Source organism: Schistocerca gregaria, chromosome 3 (genome assembly GCF_023897955.1).
Source record: "Schistocerca gregaria isolate iqSchGreg1 chromosome 3, iqSchGreg1.2, whole genome shotgun sequence".
Lineage (NCBI taxonomy): Eukaryota > Metazoa > Arthropoda > Insecta > Orthoptera > Acrididae > Schistocerca > Schistocerca gregaria.
In genome coordinates, this window is record NC_064922.1 from 145,515,249 (window position 1) to 145,530,444 (window position 15,196).

At 43.6% G+C, this 15,196-nt stretch overlaps 1 protein-coding gene across 1 annotated transcript in view; it reads left to right on the forward strand.

Annotated features, from left to right (window-relative positions):
• LOC126354415 (protein slit-like) overlaps nt 1-15,196 on the forward strand; it is a 59,334-nt gene that overhangs the window by 15,612 nt on the left and 28,526 nt on the right. Inside the window, exon 2 of the mRNA XM_050004037.1 lies at nt 5,745-6,229. Coding sequence (XP_049859994.1) covers nt 5,745-6,229 — 485 coding nt within the window. The remainder of the gene's footprint in view (nt 1-5,744; nt 6,230-15,196) is intronic.

Consider the following 15,196-nt stretch of genomic DNA (forward strand, 5'->3'; position numbering starts at 1 on the left):
CTTCACACATGCCCAATGTGCTGCCCGCGTGCGGCCCGAGGCTCGGCCTGTCTCGCCACTACTCAGTATGTCTCGGCTTTGTTCTGTCCTTCTCGGTATAACGCGACATTTCATTTAGCACTGAGATGCTACATTTTCTTGCAGCATTTGATGCTTCTTATTTTGGTAAGCGTGACTGTCTTCATTTTGGCACAATAATGGTGTAAACGCTGTTTTTCCTTTTTCTATTTGTTCGTGGTGTAGAGGAATTTCACAGCTCCAGTGCCTGTTTGTGCAAAGAGGTACTCTCGAAATATATCGTCACAGTCCTTTAAAAATGAATGGCAGTCACATAGGAGAAGGATGAGAACTCTCAGTATATATTTTGTACTCCCATACTAGGTGGGCACTAAATTTGCTATGAAAAAGCATTATAACACTGTGCTGAAAGGATTTAAAGATTTAGTTGGCGATGAACGAGCTAAAAATTGTAACGATCAACAGATAATTTGTACGGAATACATTGTTCTATACATCAAGAAGCACTCTGAGATAAATAAGCAGGTATGAAACACGTGAAGCAAATATTATTTTCAACGCAAACTTATGTGTTTTCAGATAGAGAGCCCATATAATTTCTTGTGCAATCAACAACACGACAAATCACGAAAGAATGTCGTTGGTTGCATCGCAAATGCGTCAATTACATCACTAGAAATTTGCAAAGTGAAACGAAAAGCGCCTTTGTTGTATATCCCGAAGTGGACTGGAACAAATACAGATATCCAGTCACAACACCACATGCAACTGCCATTAACCCCTCTGTTAGATATTTTGTTCCTCTCCCATTAACCATGAACCTTGCCGTTGGTGGGGTGGCTTGCGTGCCTCAGCGGTACAGATAGCAGTACCGCAGGTGCTACCATAACGGAGGGGTATCTGTTGAGAGGCCAGACAAACGTGTGGTTCCTGAAGAGGGGCAGCAGCCTTTTCAGTAGTTGCAGGGGCAGCAGTCTGGATGATTGACTGATCTGGCCTTGTAACAATAACCAAAACGGCCTTGCTGTGCTGGTACTGCGAACGGCTGAAAGCAGGGGGAAACTACAGCCGTAATTTTTCCCGAGGGCATGCAGCTTTACTGTATGGTTAAATGATGATGGCGTCCTCTTGGGTAAAATATTCTGGAGCTAAAATAGTACCCCACTCGGATCTCCGGGTGGAGACTACTCAGGAGGACGTCGTTACCAGGAGAAAGAAAACTGGCGTTCTGCAGATAGCAGCGTTTAATGTCAGAACCCTTAATTGGGCAGATAGGTTAGAAAATTTAAAACGGGAAATGGATAGGTTAAATTTAGATATAGTGGGAATTAGTGAAGTTCGTTGACAGGAGGAACAAGACTTCTGGTTAGGTGAATACAGGGTTATAAATACGAAATCAAATAGGGGTAATGCAGGAGTAAGTTTAATAATGAATAGGAAAATAGGAATGCGGGTAAGCTACTACAAACAGCATAGTGAACGCATTATTGTGGCCAAGGTAGATACAAAGTGCACGCCTACAACACTAGTACAAGTTTATATGCCAACTAGATCCGCTGATAACGAAGAGATTGATGAAATGTATGATGAGATAAAAGAAATTATTCAGATAGTGAAGGGAGGCGAACATTTAATTGTCATGGATGACTGGAATTCGATAATAGGAAAAGAAAGAGAAGGAAACGTAGTAGGTGAATATGGAATGGGAGTAAGGACTGAAAGAGGAAGCTGCCTGGTAGCATTTTGCACAGGGCATAACTTAATCATAGATAACGCTTGGTTCAAGAATCATAAAAGAAGGTTGTATACATGGAAGAGGCCTGGAGATACTGGAAGATCTCAGATAGATTATATAATGGTAACACAGAGATTCAGGAAGCTGGTTTTAAACTGTAAGACATTTCCAGGGGCAGATGTGGACTCTGACCACAATATTTTGGTTATGAACTGTAGATTAAAACTGAAGAAACTGAAAAAAGATGGAAATTGAACGAAATGGGACCTGGATAAACTGAAAGACCCAGAGGTTGTAGAGAGCTGCAGAGAGAGCATTAGGGAACGATTGACAAGAATGGGGGGAAAGAAATACAGTAAAATAAGAATGGGTAACTTTGAGGGATGAAATAGTGAAGGTAGCACAGGATCAAGTAGGTAAAAAGAGGGCTGGTAGAAATCCTTGGGTTATAGAAGAGATGTTGAATTTAATTGATAAAGGAGAAAATATAAAAATGCAGTAAATGAAGCAAGCAAAAAGGAATACAAACGTCTCAAAAATGAAATCGACAGGATGCGCAAAATGGCTAAGCATAGGTGACTAGAGGACAAATGTAAGGACCCAGTTCTAAGCAAAAAAGGGAAAACAGAAAGGTGTAAGGAGTATATAGAGGGTCTGTATAAGGACGATGTTCCTAAGGACAATATTATAGAAATGGAAGAGAATGTAGATCAAGATGAAATAGGAGATATGATACTGCTTGAAGAGTTTGACAGAGCACTGAAAGACCTGAGTCGCAACAAGGCCCCGGGAGTAGACAACATTCCATTAGAACTATGGATAACGTTGGGAGAGCCAGCCCTGACAAAACTCTACCATCTCGTGAGCAAGATGTATGAGACAGGCTAAATACCCTCAGACTTCAAGGAGAACATAATAATTCCAATCCCAAAGAAAACAGGTGTTGACAGATGTGAAAATTACCGAACTATCAGTTTAATAAGTCACATCTGCAAAATACTAACGCGAATTCTTTACAGACGAATGGAAAAACTAGTAGAAGCCGACCGCGAGGAAGATCAGTTTGTATTCAGTAGAAATGTTGGAACACGTGAGGCAATACTGACCTTACGACTTATCTTAGAAAATAGATTAAGGAAAGGCAAACCTACGGTTCTTACATTTGTAGACCTAGAGAAAGCTGTTGACAATGTTGACTGGAATACTCTTTCAAATTCTGAAGGTGGCAGGGATAAAATAATCGTAGCGAAAGGCTATTTACAATTCGTACAGAAAACAGATGGCAGCTATAAGAGTCGAGGGGCAGAAATTGGAAGCAGTGATATTAAGGGAGTGAGACAGGGTTGTAGTCTCTCGCTGATGTTATTCACTCTGAATATTGAGCAAGCAGTAAAGGAAAAAAAAGAAACATTTGGAGTAGGAATTAAAATCCATGGAGAAGAAATAAAAACTCTGAGGTTCACGGATGACATGGTAATTCCATCAGGGACTGCAAAGGACCCGGAAGAGCAGCTGAACGGAATGGACAGTGTCTTGAAAGGAGGATATAAGATGAACATCAACAAAAGCAAAACGAGGATAATGGAATGTAGTCGAATTAAATCGAGTGATGCTGCAGGAATTAGAGTAACATATGAGACGCTTAAAGTAGTAAATGAGTTTTGCTATTTGGGGAGCAAAATAACTTATGATGGTCGAATTAGAGAGGATATAAACTGTTGACTGGCAGTGGCAAGGAAAGCGTTTCTGAAGAAGAGAAATTTTTTAACATCGAGTATAGATTTAAGTGTCAGGAAGTCGTTTCTGAAAGTATTTTAATGGAGTGTAGCCATGTAAGGAAGTGAAACGTGGACGGTAAATAGTTTAGACAAGAAGTGAATAGAAGCTTTCGAAATGTGGTGCTACAGAAGAGTGCTGAAGATTAGATGGGTTGATCACATAACCAATGAGAAGATATTGAATAGAACTGGAGAGAAGAGAAATTTGTGGCACAACTTGACTAGGAGAAGGGACCGGTTGGTGGGACATATTCTGAGGCATCAAGGGGTCACCAATTTAGTATTGGAGGGCAGCGTGGAGGGTAAAAATCGTAGAGGGAGACCAAGAGATGAATACACTAAGGAGATTCAGAAGGATGTAGGTTGCAGTAGGTACTGGGAAGTGAAGAAGCTTGCACAGGGTAGAGTAGCATGGAGAGCTGCATCAAACCAGTCTCTGGACTGAAGACCATATCTGTAGTGTTGGCCGATGAGCCAACACCGTGTTACTAGAGGAGGCCGAAATGCACGCATTTTAGCTCACGCTGGCTGGCGTGAAGAAGGAAGGACTATATTGACGTGAGGTCTGGAACATGACAAGGAACTAGAATTGAGAAAGCGGACGTAGCTAGTTTGATAGTTAACTTTAATCCATTAATGATAAACGTCGCTCTTGTCGGTACATGATTCACAATATTATCAGTTCAGAACACATTCTTGAAGAATATGGCGCCTTGCTAGTTCGTAGGAAATGACGTAGCTGAAGGGTATGCTAAACTCTCGTCTCGGCAAATGAGAGCGTATGTAGAAAGTGAACCATCGCTAGCAAAGTCGGCTGTACAACTGGGGCGAATGGTAGGGAGTCTCTCTAGACTCGACCTGCCGTGTAGCGGCGCTCGGTCTGCAATCACTGATAGTGGCGACACGCGGGTCCGAGGCCGATTTAAAGGCTACCATCTAGCAAGTGTGGTGTCTGGCGGTGACACCACAATAACAACAACAGATATTTTGTCAGTCATTAATTACGTTTACCATGGCCTGTGATCTTCATGTTTTCGTTACCGTTACTGCTATTCTAGTACTGCAGTAAGGATCAATGAAGCACAAGCGAATAAACCTTTTCTTATGTCTCATCGTTTGTGACTGGACGTCTGTATTGTTTCCATTCCGCTTAACAGCAATGTAAGAAGCAATAAATACAGAGTTCGTTGCATCTTAGTGCACCAATTACATCGTGATTACGAGCAACGTGGGCTGAGCAATAGCGGCGCGTTCTGTTTATTTCAAGTGTCCACTTTGCAATTTCTGAGGATGTCATTGAAGTATTACAATGCACGCAATGTAATTTTTTCTAATTTTTCTTGTTATTGATTGCATAATAAGTAAAATGGGCTACCTATTTTTTTAAATTGTTACTTTGTGCAGAAAATATTATTTACTTACGTTTTAGAATATCTCAAAGTATTTTCCTTCATGAGCCCCTGACTTACGTTCACACTCGTCAGAGTCGTTTATCAATATCTGTTGTTTTCCGGAGATATTAGCGTTGAAACGATTACATGGACCATCCTATACGATTAAAATCGTAGACAGCTGTGCAATGTTACCCGCCAGGGTAGCCGAGCGCGCTAACGCTCTGCTTCCTGGACTCGGGTAGGCGCGCTGGCCCCAGATCGAATCCGCCCGGCCGGACTAACAACGAGGGCCGGTGTGCCCGTCAGCCTGGATGTGGTATTTGCGCGGTTTTCCACATCCCGCTAGGTGAATACTGGGCTCGTCCCCACGTTCCGTCTCAGTTACATGTGTCGCAGACATTTGAAACACATAAGCACTATTTCACGATTTACACTAGCCGCAGACAGTTGGGGTACACTGGTTCCATCCTGGAGGGTACGGAGTGACGGCGGTGGGAAGGACATCCAGGCATCCCTCACACTCCCAAATCCGTTGAAACCACGCCGACCCTGCGGTAGCTGCAGGCTTATGGGGTAAGCGAAAGAAACAAAAAGAAAGGAAGAAAGACAGCTGTGCAATGTTACAAGTTGCAAAGGTGGTGAATTACATTCTGGGGAGGGACAGGAGTCAGAGACAATTGAAAACTGGGTCGCTTCCCCTCCCCTACAACCGAACCTTAGATTATTAGCTCTTCATGTTGCAACAATACTGCCGTTGGAAATTTGGCCCTCCAAGAAACAGCATTTCTGCGATGGTCTCGTGCCACGTCGTCTGTGCAGGTGTGTCGGTGGCTGGCGGCGCTGGTGACGCTGTGTGCAGTGCCGCCGCTGCACGGCGCGGCCGTCGGCAGCGCCTGCGCGGGCAATGTGACGGACTGCCGGTGGCGCGCGGAGCAGCAGCAGCGGCCGGGCGCGTGCGCGCTCAACGGCACGCAGGCGGACTGCCAGCTGCGCGGCCTGAGCTCCGTGCCGGCCGACCTGCCGCCGGGCACACGCGTGCTGCACCTGGACGCCAACGAGCTGGGCGCGCTGCGCGGCGGCTCGCTGGCGCACGTGCCGCGGCTGCGCGCGCTGCACGCCAAGCTGTGCCGCCTGCGCGCGCTGCCGCCCGGCCTGTTCGCCGGCCTGCCGCACCTCGGACACGTCGACCTCGCCTTCAACCTCATCAGCCGCGTCGAGCCGGACACGTTCAGCGGCAACCCCCGCCTACAGACTGTCAATTTCGCTTTCAATAACCTGGCCAACATCACGTCGGAGACTTTCCGGTAAGCATCACCCTAGCCAAAACATTATGACCACTGCCCACTGCGAGATGGACTGCCATCTGGTGTGGTGTTGCGGTTACGTGATACAGGAAGCATAAGTATATAAGCGGAGCAAAGACGAAGGGGGAAGAATTCCAGCTATGATACGGGCCATAAAGATGGAAACCCACTGACGTACGAGTATGCGACTTTGACAAACGGCAGATTGTTACGGCTTGAACCTCGAAATGGCGACGTTAATCGCCTGCTCGCATACCCCTGTGGTGAGGATAATTATAAGGAAAGTGTTTGTTGGACAATAGAACTACCATCCTCCACACCTACAGATCCTTGATCCATCCCATCCTCTGTTATGCCAGTCCCTCCCAGATATCCGTCCCCCTCCCCCACAAATTCTATAAATCCCTCTAGATCCTCGAGTGCCGTGCACTCTGCCTCGCCTTCCGCATGCACCTCCCACCCCTCATGCGGATCCTCAATTACCTGACTCCCTGATTCCATCCCCCCATCTTCTCCTTTTCCAAATCTACACCTCCCTCCGCCTTGATCCCCCCCATCCCCTGGTTGCCCTTCTCTTCTCCAACACACCCCGCTGCCACACCTTCACCATTGCATCCCACCCACCCTCCACCTCTACACCCTTCATGTCCTTCCCCAAAGTGGCTTCTGTCAACTCCCCCTCCCAGATGATGCCCTCTATCCCTTCGTTTACCTCTCCTATCAACTCTGGTCCTCACCTCCGCCTTCCTACCTCTGTTTTTTTACTGGGCTCCCTCTCCCCCCCTTTCCATCATGGTTTTCCCCATCTACCCTCTCTTTGCCTCCGTTGTCTCCCCCTGCCTCCCCGCCCCCAAGAGTCCTTTTGTCTGCCCTGTCCCACTTTCTATATGTCATCTCCCTCCATTGCCCCCCCTTTTTGCTTTTTGCTCCTCCCCTTCCATACTTTCCCCTCATCTACCTAGGTCCTCTCCACCCCTTTTGGCCTAGGCTGTGGTGTGTCATCTTCATATTTACTCTATAGTGCAGCATTTACGTGAGTGTTCAAGTTGTGCATCCCCTATTTTAAGTGTTGCGAACAGGCGCCAGACTGTCGCCGTGTTTTTTTAACTGTCCCTGTCTACTTACTGTGTATCCTCATTAGCATCGTCAACCCCGTGTTTTTATATTTTAACTTCCACAACTTTCCGCCATTTTTACTGTTTTTAAAAAGTCACCATTTTATCGCCAGTTTGTATTGTTTGTTATCTGGTCATTATGTTTTTTAACTCTTATGTAGGCTGTAGAATGGTATATTAATATGCTGCCAGCCTGCCCCCCTGGGGGGAATCGAAATTCAATAAAGGAAAAAAAAGACAATGGAACTACGAGTAAGCGACAAGGTGTCGATGTACATGCCTCACTGCAGACTTGCCCACTCTGTAAAGCACGACAGGTGATCATCTTGGGAAGATTTGACGACAAACTGAAATTCTGGTAAAGGCAGAAGTGTTTCAGAGCACGTTGTTCAGCAGGCAGACATCAGACAACCTTTGCAAGTTCCTGCCTTGTTGTCTGTTATGACAGTAGTGGGCAAGGGATGATCCAAAGTTGTCAGAAGGTCAATGGAAATGTGTTGCCTGGTTGGAAGTGTTGTGTACCATGTAGTACACAGTGGTAAGGAGACGTGCACACCAGAGTGGTGCAGCAACTGTCATCGTAGAAAAGTTGGGCAGAAGCAGAAATGAATAGCGAGCAAAACACAAAAAACAGAAGATTTACTTAGCTTCTATATCTCCAAGCAAATGAAGACTAATTACAAATATTGAAGCAAGAAATGAATTCCAGCTCTTAGCGTCAATGAGGAGGAAGGTCCCTGCACTACAACATGAATGAAGATGTGGGAGACACGACTAGGTGGCTTTTACATAGCATCACCTAGTTAACAGGCTCCAAGTGAGAGTGGATCTCAGGCTGCCGTCGGTCCTCCTATAGTGTAGTGGCGGAGGGCACCCTCAAGGCACTGCAACCATGATTCAGCAAGTGTGCTCCATTGGATCCACCAGTTGCCGCATGACCACTATCGGCGTCTGACAGAAACCTACAATTCTGTTGCCAACTTCGCAACACATGTTGGGTGGTATCGACACATGATACCACAGGAAGAAACATGTTTCTCATCACACGAGGTGGGTGGCCATGAGCAGATTTACTGTAACGTTATCCCCTTTTATGAGGAACCTGTACTACCATACGTATTCATATAAAAGGATCCTCATAGCCATGAAGTACTAGTGTAAAGTTAATTGCTTAGCAGATATATAATGAACGTTGGAACTGTATGGCTACAGATGTTCCATGCGATATTTATTCTCTTTCTTTACTCTATGGTTAACTCTCGCTTTATGGAGATCAGGATGGTGTTGTTTTTGATGTCAGTGTTATGTTGACCGTCAACGTATGGAAAGAAGTGTAAATAGGCAAATGAAGAATTTTCCAGTGTTGGCTGTGGAATTATTTTGATGCAACAATTGAAACACCAATGTAATGTCTTCAACACTCCATTGCTGGTGACAATAAAATTCAATTCTATGCCTAGTCGTTTCATTAATTAATAATAAAGGTTGCAGATCGTTGACACGGGCGTGGTAGGGTCAGTTCAATGGATCAGTCTGCAGCACATGGTCAATTGTATTTCTCTACGCCACTACGAGAATGACTTCTACATCAGGACAGACATTGCACCAAATGTAGTCCGCCAACCGAACTAATCTTTTTCTATTTGAGTAACATCGAGAATAGGAACATTCATTTATTTTGAGATTCGAAATTGGCTTAATAACTGTAAAAGCATTGTAGGCACTACATTTTATCATCCAGGTGAGCACCTACTCGAAACATAACTGTAACACTGACGCAGGCTGGTTTGGTCAGTGGTATGCTATGGCAGGTATTCACCACAACCTCCATGCCAGTTATAGACTACGTGGACTTTACTGAGGACAACCTGCATTCCTTCATGGTTGAGGTCTTCCCTTGGTGCGATGGCATCTTTCAGCAGATTAACTGCCCATGCCACAAGACCAGAATCGTTTGAGCAGCATGATACTCAACTCATGTTGCTGCCAAGGCCACAATATTTCTCTCATCTGAGTGCAGTGCAACATATCTCGGACACTATACGGCGTCAGATTTTAGTCTATCGACGACAGGACTGAAATTCACGGATGCTGAGTGATCTGTGGATTTACATCTAGATCCACGTACCTCAGGAAAACTGTCAGGGACATGTTGAATTGATTCCACGCAGAATAGCTACTGTATTGTGTTCCAAAGGTGGAACAACACGCCATTAAGCTTGCGGGCATGATATTTTGACCCATCAGTGTATCATTCAGTTGAATCGTGGCTTCAGAAAATTGGTTGCAGCAGTGCAAGAAAACTGTGTATCCTTATAATTGAACATGTGTGGTAACTGATTCTATAATTGTCTGTTTAATGGTTGATTCACACTGAGCTTCAGTGGAACAGAATCTAAGGTGACGTCGCCATTAATTCATCATGTTTGCACTCTACAAGGGAAGTCAACACAGTATCACTTCGCTTAGCTGTGTACTGTACAGTGAAAGTCAAGTTATGCGATACTACTCATAACACAAAATGTCTGGTTGTATTATCAGGCTTAAGTAAGCAGGAATGATAAAATATATTAATAGACAAACGAAAATCCGTAAACGATGTTCTTGACAAACTTCGTGTGGTAAACTCCTCGTCCAAGCATTTCAAAACAATGGCATTTATTTGCCTAAGAAAATATATTTATACAAACACATCAAACAGTGAAAGAAGATTGTTACATATTAAACTGCACTGACGGATTTCTCACTGGAAATGGAATAAAAAAGGTCTTATGAACATGTTCTTTTGACCAAGTACCCTGTGTTCCTTGTGTGTTGCAGGCTGAGTGATTGACGCAGCGTACTGTAAGCAGGAGAATGGTCTGATGTTCACGTCGCGAACAAGCCAAGATGGTCTTTGCGTACTGCCAAGTATATAGAAAGGGTGGAGGGGCAGCGCGGCTATACCGAAACAAGTAACTTCACAGACACCAACCACATTACACAACATGTCAAGCCATTTTTGGGCGTTTGTGTGATCATGAGTCCTTTCAGACTGATGAAAATGTAGGTAGGTGGCGGGTTGTGCGTACACCAGACTTGGAGGATCGGGTTCTGCATGATATTGAGACGAACTGAAGTACAAGCTGTAGGTAAGGGGTCCACCAACATGATATAGGCCAACGTATGGTTGGCTTACACCATGTTCACAGACCACTTACCTGGAGTTTGTACTTGGGTTAGTCTCAATATCCTGCAGAACCTGGCCCTCCAAATGTGGTGTACGCACAACCCGCCACCTACCTACATTTTCATCAGTCTGAAAGGACTCATGATCACACAAAAGTCCAAAAAGATCTTGAAATACTGTGTGATAGGGTTGGTGTCTGTGAGGGTAGTTGTTTTGCTATAGCCGCGCTGCCTCTCGACCGCTTTGATCTGATTGGCCGTACACAAACTCCATGTAGGCTTGTTGCCGACATCAATACCGCACCAATCTGCTGCTTACAGTACGGTGCGTCAATCACTCAGCCTGCAACACACCAGGAACACATGGCATGTGGTCAGAGGTACTTTCATTCGTCAGAGCCATCTATCGGTTAAGTAAGCTAAGTGGAAGATTCGTGCTGTTGGCTAAATTATAGGGTAGGCAACATTCAGAGGTGGTTGTACGGATCAAAACAAGAAAAGAACTATAATTCATACGGTAAGTTAACAGTTAAGAGCACTTCTTCATCTTCGATACTGAAAAACACATCTGTTCTACTGGAAGCTTTTTAATACCCATTTTTAAAGGAGGTAATATGGAGAAAAACAAGAAAAAAATATCCAGTAAATATGAGCTTTAAAATGCATACCTTAAGAACTATGGACACTTGTTCAGTTGCAGAGGCGTGCATCGTAGTAATGTAGATGAAAAAGTGTTGTTAGCTCTCAAAGGAAGCATTTGAGAACCCATATTTACTAGACATTATTTCCCTCTTTTGGTCTTTACTACCTCGGAAACCAAAGAGCTTGCAGTAGAAGAGATGTGTTTCACAGTGCAGAAGATGAACAAGTGCTTGTGCCTCTCAAGATGTGCTAAAATGCGTATCTTAAGAGTTTTACTGGCGTTCTACGGATCGGAGCGTGGAAAGTCAGATCCCTTAACCGGCCAGGTAGATTAGAAAATTTAAAAAGGAAAATGGATAGGTTAAAGTTAGATATAGTCGGGAATTAGCGAAGTTCGGGGGCAGCAGGAACAAGACTTTTGGCCAGGTGAATACAGGGTTATAAATACAAAATCAAATATGGGTAGTGCAGGAGTAGGTTTAATAATGAATAAAAACATAGGAGTGTGGGTAAGCTACTACAATCAGCATAGTCAACGCATTATTGTGGCTAAGATAGACACGAAGCCCACACCTACTGCAGCAGTACAAGTTTATATGCCAACTAGCTCTGCAGATGACGAAGAAATTGAAGAAATGTATGATGAGATAAAAGAAATTATTCAGGTAGTGAAGGGAGACGAAAATTTAATAGTCATTGGTGACTGGAATTCGAGAGTAGAAAAAGGGAGAGAAGGAAACGTAGTAGGTAAATATGGATTGGGGCTAAGAAATGAAAGAGGAAGCCACCTCGTAGAGTTTTGCACAGAGCATAACGTAATCACAGCTAACACTTGGTTCAAGAATCATGAAAGAAGGATGTATACATGGAAGAAGCCTGGAGATACTAGAAGGTATCAGATATATTATATAATGGTAAAACAGAGATTTAGGAATCAGGTTTTAAATTGTAAGACATTTCCAGGGGCAGATGTGCACTCTGACCACAATCTATTGGTTATGAACTGTAGATTAAAACTGAAGAAACTGCAGAAAGGTGGGAATTTAAGGAGATAGGACCTGGATAAACTGAAAGAACCAGAGGTTGTACACAGTTTCAGGGAGAGCATAAGGGAGCAATTGACAGGAATGGGGGAAGAAATACGGTAGAAGAAGAATGGGTAGCTTTGAGGGATGAAGTAGTGAAGGCAGCAGAGGATAAAGTAGGTAAATGACGAGGGCTAGTAGAACTCCTTGGGTAACAGAAGAAATATTGAATTTAACTGATGAAAGGAGAAAATATAAAAATGCAGTAAATGAAGCAGGAAAAATGAGATCGACAGGAAGTGCAAAATGGCTGAACAGGGATGGCTAGAGGACAAATGTGAGGATTTAGAGGCTCATCTCACTAGAAGTAAGATAGATACTGCCTACAGGGAAATTAAAGAGACCTTTGGAGATAAGGGAACCACTTGTATGAACGTCAAGAGCTCAGATGGAAACCCAGTTCGAAAGGTGGAAGGAGTATATAGAGGGTCTATACAAGGCCGATGTGCTTGAGGACAATATTATGGAAATGGAAGAGGATGTAGATGAAGATGAAATGGGAGATACGATACCGCGTGAAGAGTTTGACAGAGCACTGAAAGACCTGAGTCGAAACAAGGCCCCCGGAGTAGACAACATTCCATTGGAACTACTGACGGCCTTGTGAGTGCCAGGTCTCACAAAACTCTACCATCTGGTGAGCAAAATGTACGAGACAGGCGAAATACCCACAGACTTCAAAAAGAATATAACAATTCCAATCCCAAAAAAAGCATGTGTTGACAGATGTGAAAATTACCGAACTATCAGTTTAATAAGTCGCAGCTGCAATCTACTAACGCGAATTCTTTACATACGAATGCAAAATCTGGTAGAAGCCGACCTCGGGGAAGATCAGTTTGGATTCCGTAGAAATAGTGGAACACATGAGGCAATACTAACCTTACGACTAACCTTAGCAGAAAGATTAAGGAAAGGCAAATCTAGGATCCTAGCTTTTGTAGAATTAGAGAAAGCTTTTGACAATGTTGACTGGAATACTCTCTTTCAAATTCTAAAGGTGGCAGGGGTAAAATACAGGGAGCGTAAGGCTATTTACAATTTGTACAGAAACCAGATGGCAGTTATAATAGTCGAGGGGTATGAAAGGGAAGCAGTGGTTGGGAAGGGAGTGAGACAGGGTTGTAGCCTATCACCGATGCTATTCAATCTGTATATTGAGCAAGAAGTAAAGGAAACAAAAGAAAAGTTCGGAGTAGGTATCAAAATCCACGGAGAAGAAATAAAAACTTTGAGGTTCGCCGATGACAACTTAGTCCTGTCAGAGACAGCAAAGGACTTGGAAGAGCAGTTGAACGGAATGGACGGTGTCTTGAAAGGAGGGTATAAAATGAACATCAACAAAAGCAAAACGAGGATAATGGAATGTAGTCGATTTAAGTCGGGTGACGCTGAGGGAATTAGATTAGGATATGAGTAAAGGAGTTTTGCTATTTGGGGAGCAAAATAACTGATGATGGTCGAAGCAGAGAAGATATAATATGTAGACTGGCAATGGCAAGGAAAGCGTTTCTGAAAAAGAGAAATATGTTAACATCGAGTATAGATTTAAGTGTCAGGAAGTCGTTTCTGAAAGTATTTGTATGGAGTGTAGCCATGTATGGAAGTGAAACATGGACGATTAATAGTTTGAACAAGAAGAGAATAGAAGCTTTTGAAATGTGGTGCTACAGAAGAATGCTGAAGATTAGATGGGTAGATCACATAACTAATTAGGAGGTATTGAATAGAATTGGGGGAGAAGAGGGGTTTGTGGCACAACTTGACAAAAAGAAGGGACCGGTTAGTAGGACATGTTCTGAGGCATCAAGGGATCACAAATTTAGCATTGGAGGTCCGCGTGGAGGGTAAAAGTCGTAGACGCAGACCAAGAGATGAATACACTAAGCAGATTCATAAGGGTGTGGGTTGCAGTAAGTGCTGGGAGATGAAGAAGCTTGCACAGGATAGGGTAGCATGGACAGCTGCATCAAACCAGTCTCAGGACTGAAGACCACAACAACAACAAGAGTTTTACAAGGCATTTTTCTTGCTTTGGTACATACTGTCACCTCTAGAAGTTGCCTACCCTAAAATCCTAGCAACAACGGCATGGGTACATGCATACCACTGCCAGAGGCATGAAAACAACTGTGGCTTGCAACCAACGAAAGGACGACGTTTTACGAGTCAGGGCGTGGAAAGTCAGAAGATTGAAAGTGGTAGGGAAGCTAGAAAATCTTAAAAGGGATACGCTAAGGCTGAATCTTGATGTAGTGGGGTCAGTGAAGTGATATGGAAGGAAGACAAGAATTGTTGGTTAGATGAGTACAAGATAATATCAACAGCAGCAGAAAATGGTACAAATGGAGTAGGATTCCTTATGAATAAGAAGGTAAAGCAAAGAGTGTGTTTCTGTGAAAAATTCAGTGACAGGGGTGTTCCCATCAGATACGACAGCGAACCAACACCAACAATGATGGTTCAGTTATACAGGCGGATGTCGCAAGCTGAAGATGAAGAGATAGAGAAATTATATGAAGATACTGAACAGGTAATGCAGTACATACAGGGAGAACTCGGTTCTAGTGAAAGGAGTAGAAGAAAGGGTTACAGGAGAATTTGGGCTCGGTACTAGAAATGAGAGAGGAAAAAGACTAATTGAGTGCTGTAATAAAATTCAACTAGTCATAGTGAATACTTTGTTCAACAATCACAAGAGGAGGAGGTATACTTGGAAAAGGCCTGGAGGTATGGAAAGATTTCAGGTAGGCCAGACAGAGATTCTGAAATCAGAAATTGGATTGTAAGGCATATCCAGGAGTTGTAGTGATGAAGAGTAGGCTGAAGTTGTAGAAATTAGTTAAGAAGAATCAGTATCAAAGAAGTGGAATATGGAAGAACTAAGGAATTGAGAGACACGTTTGAAATTCTCTAAGGCTGTAGATACTGCAATAAGAAATAGCGTAGTAGTCAGT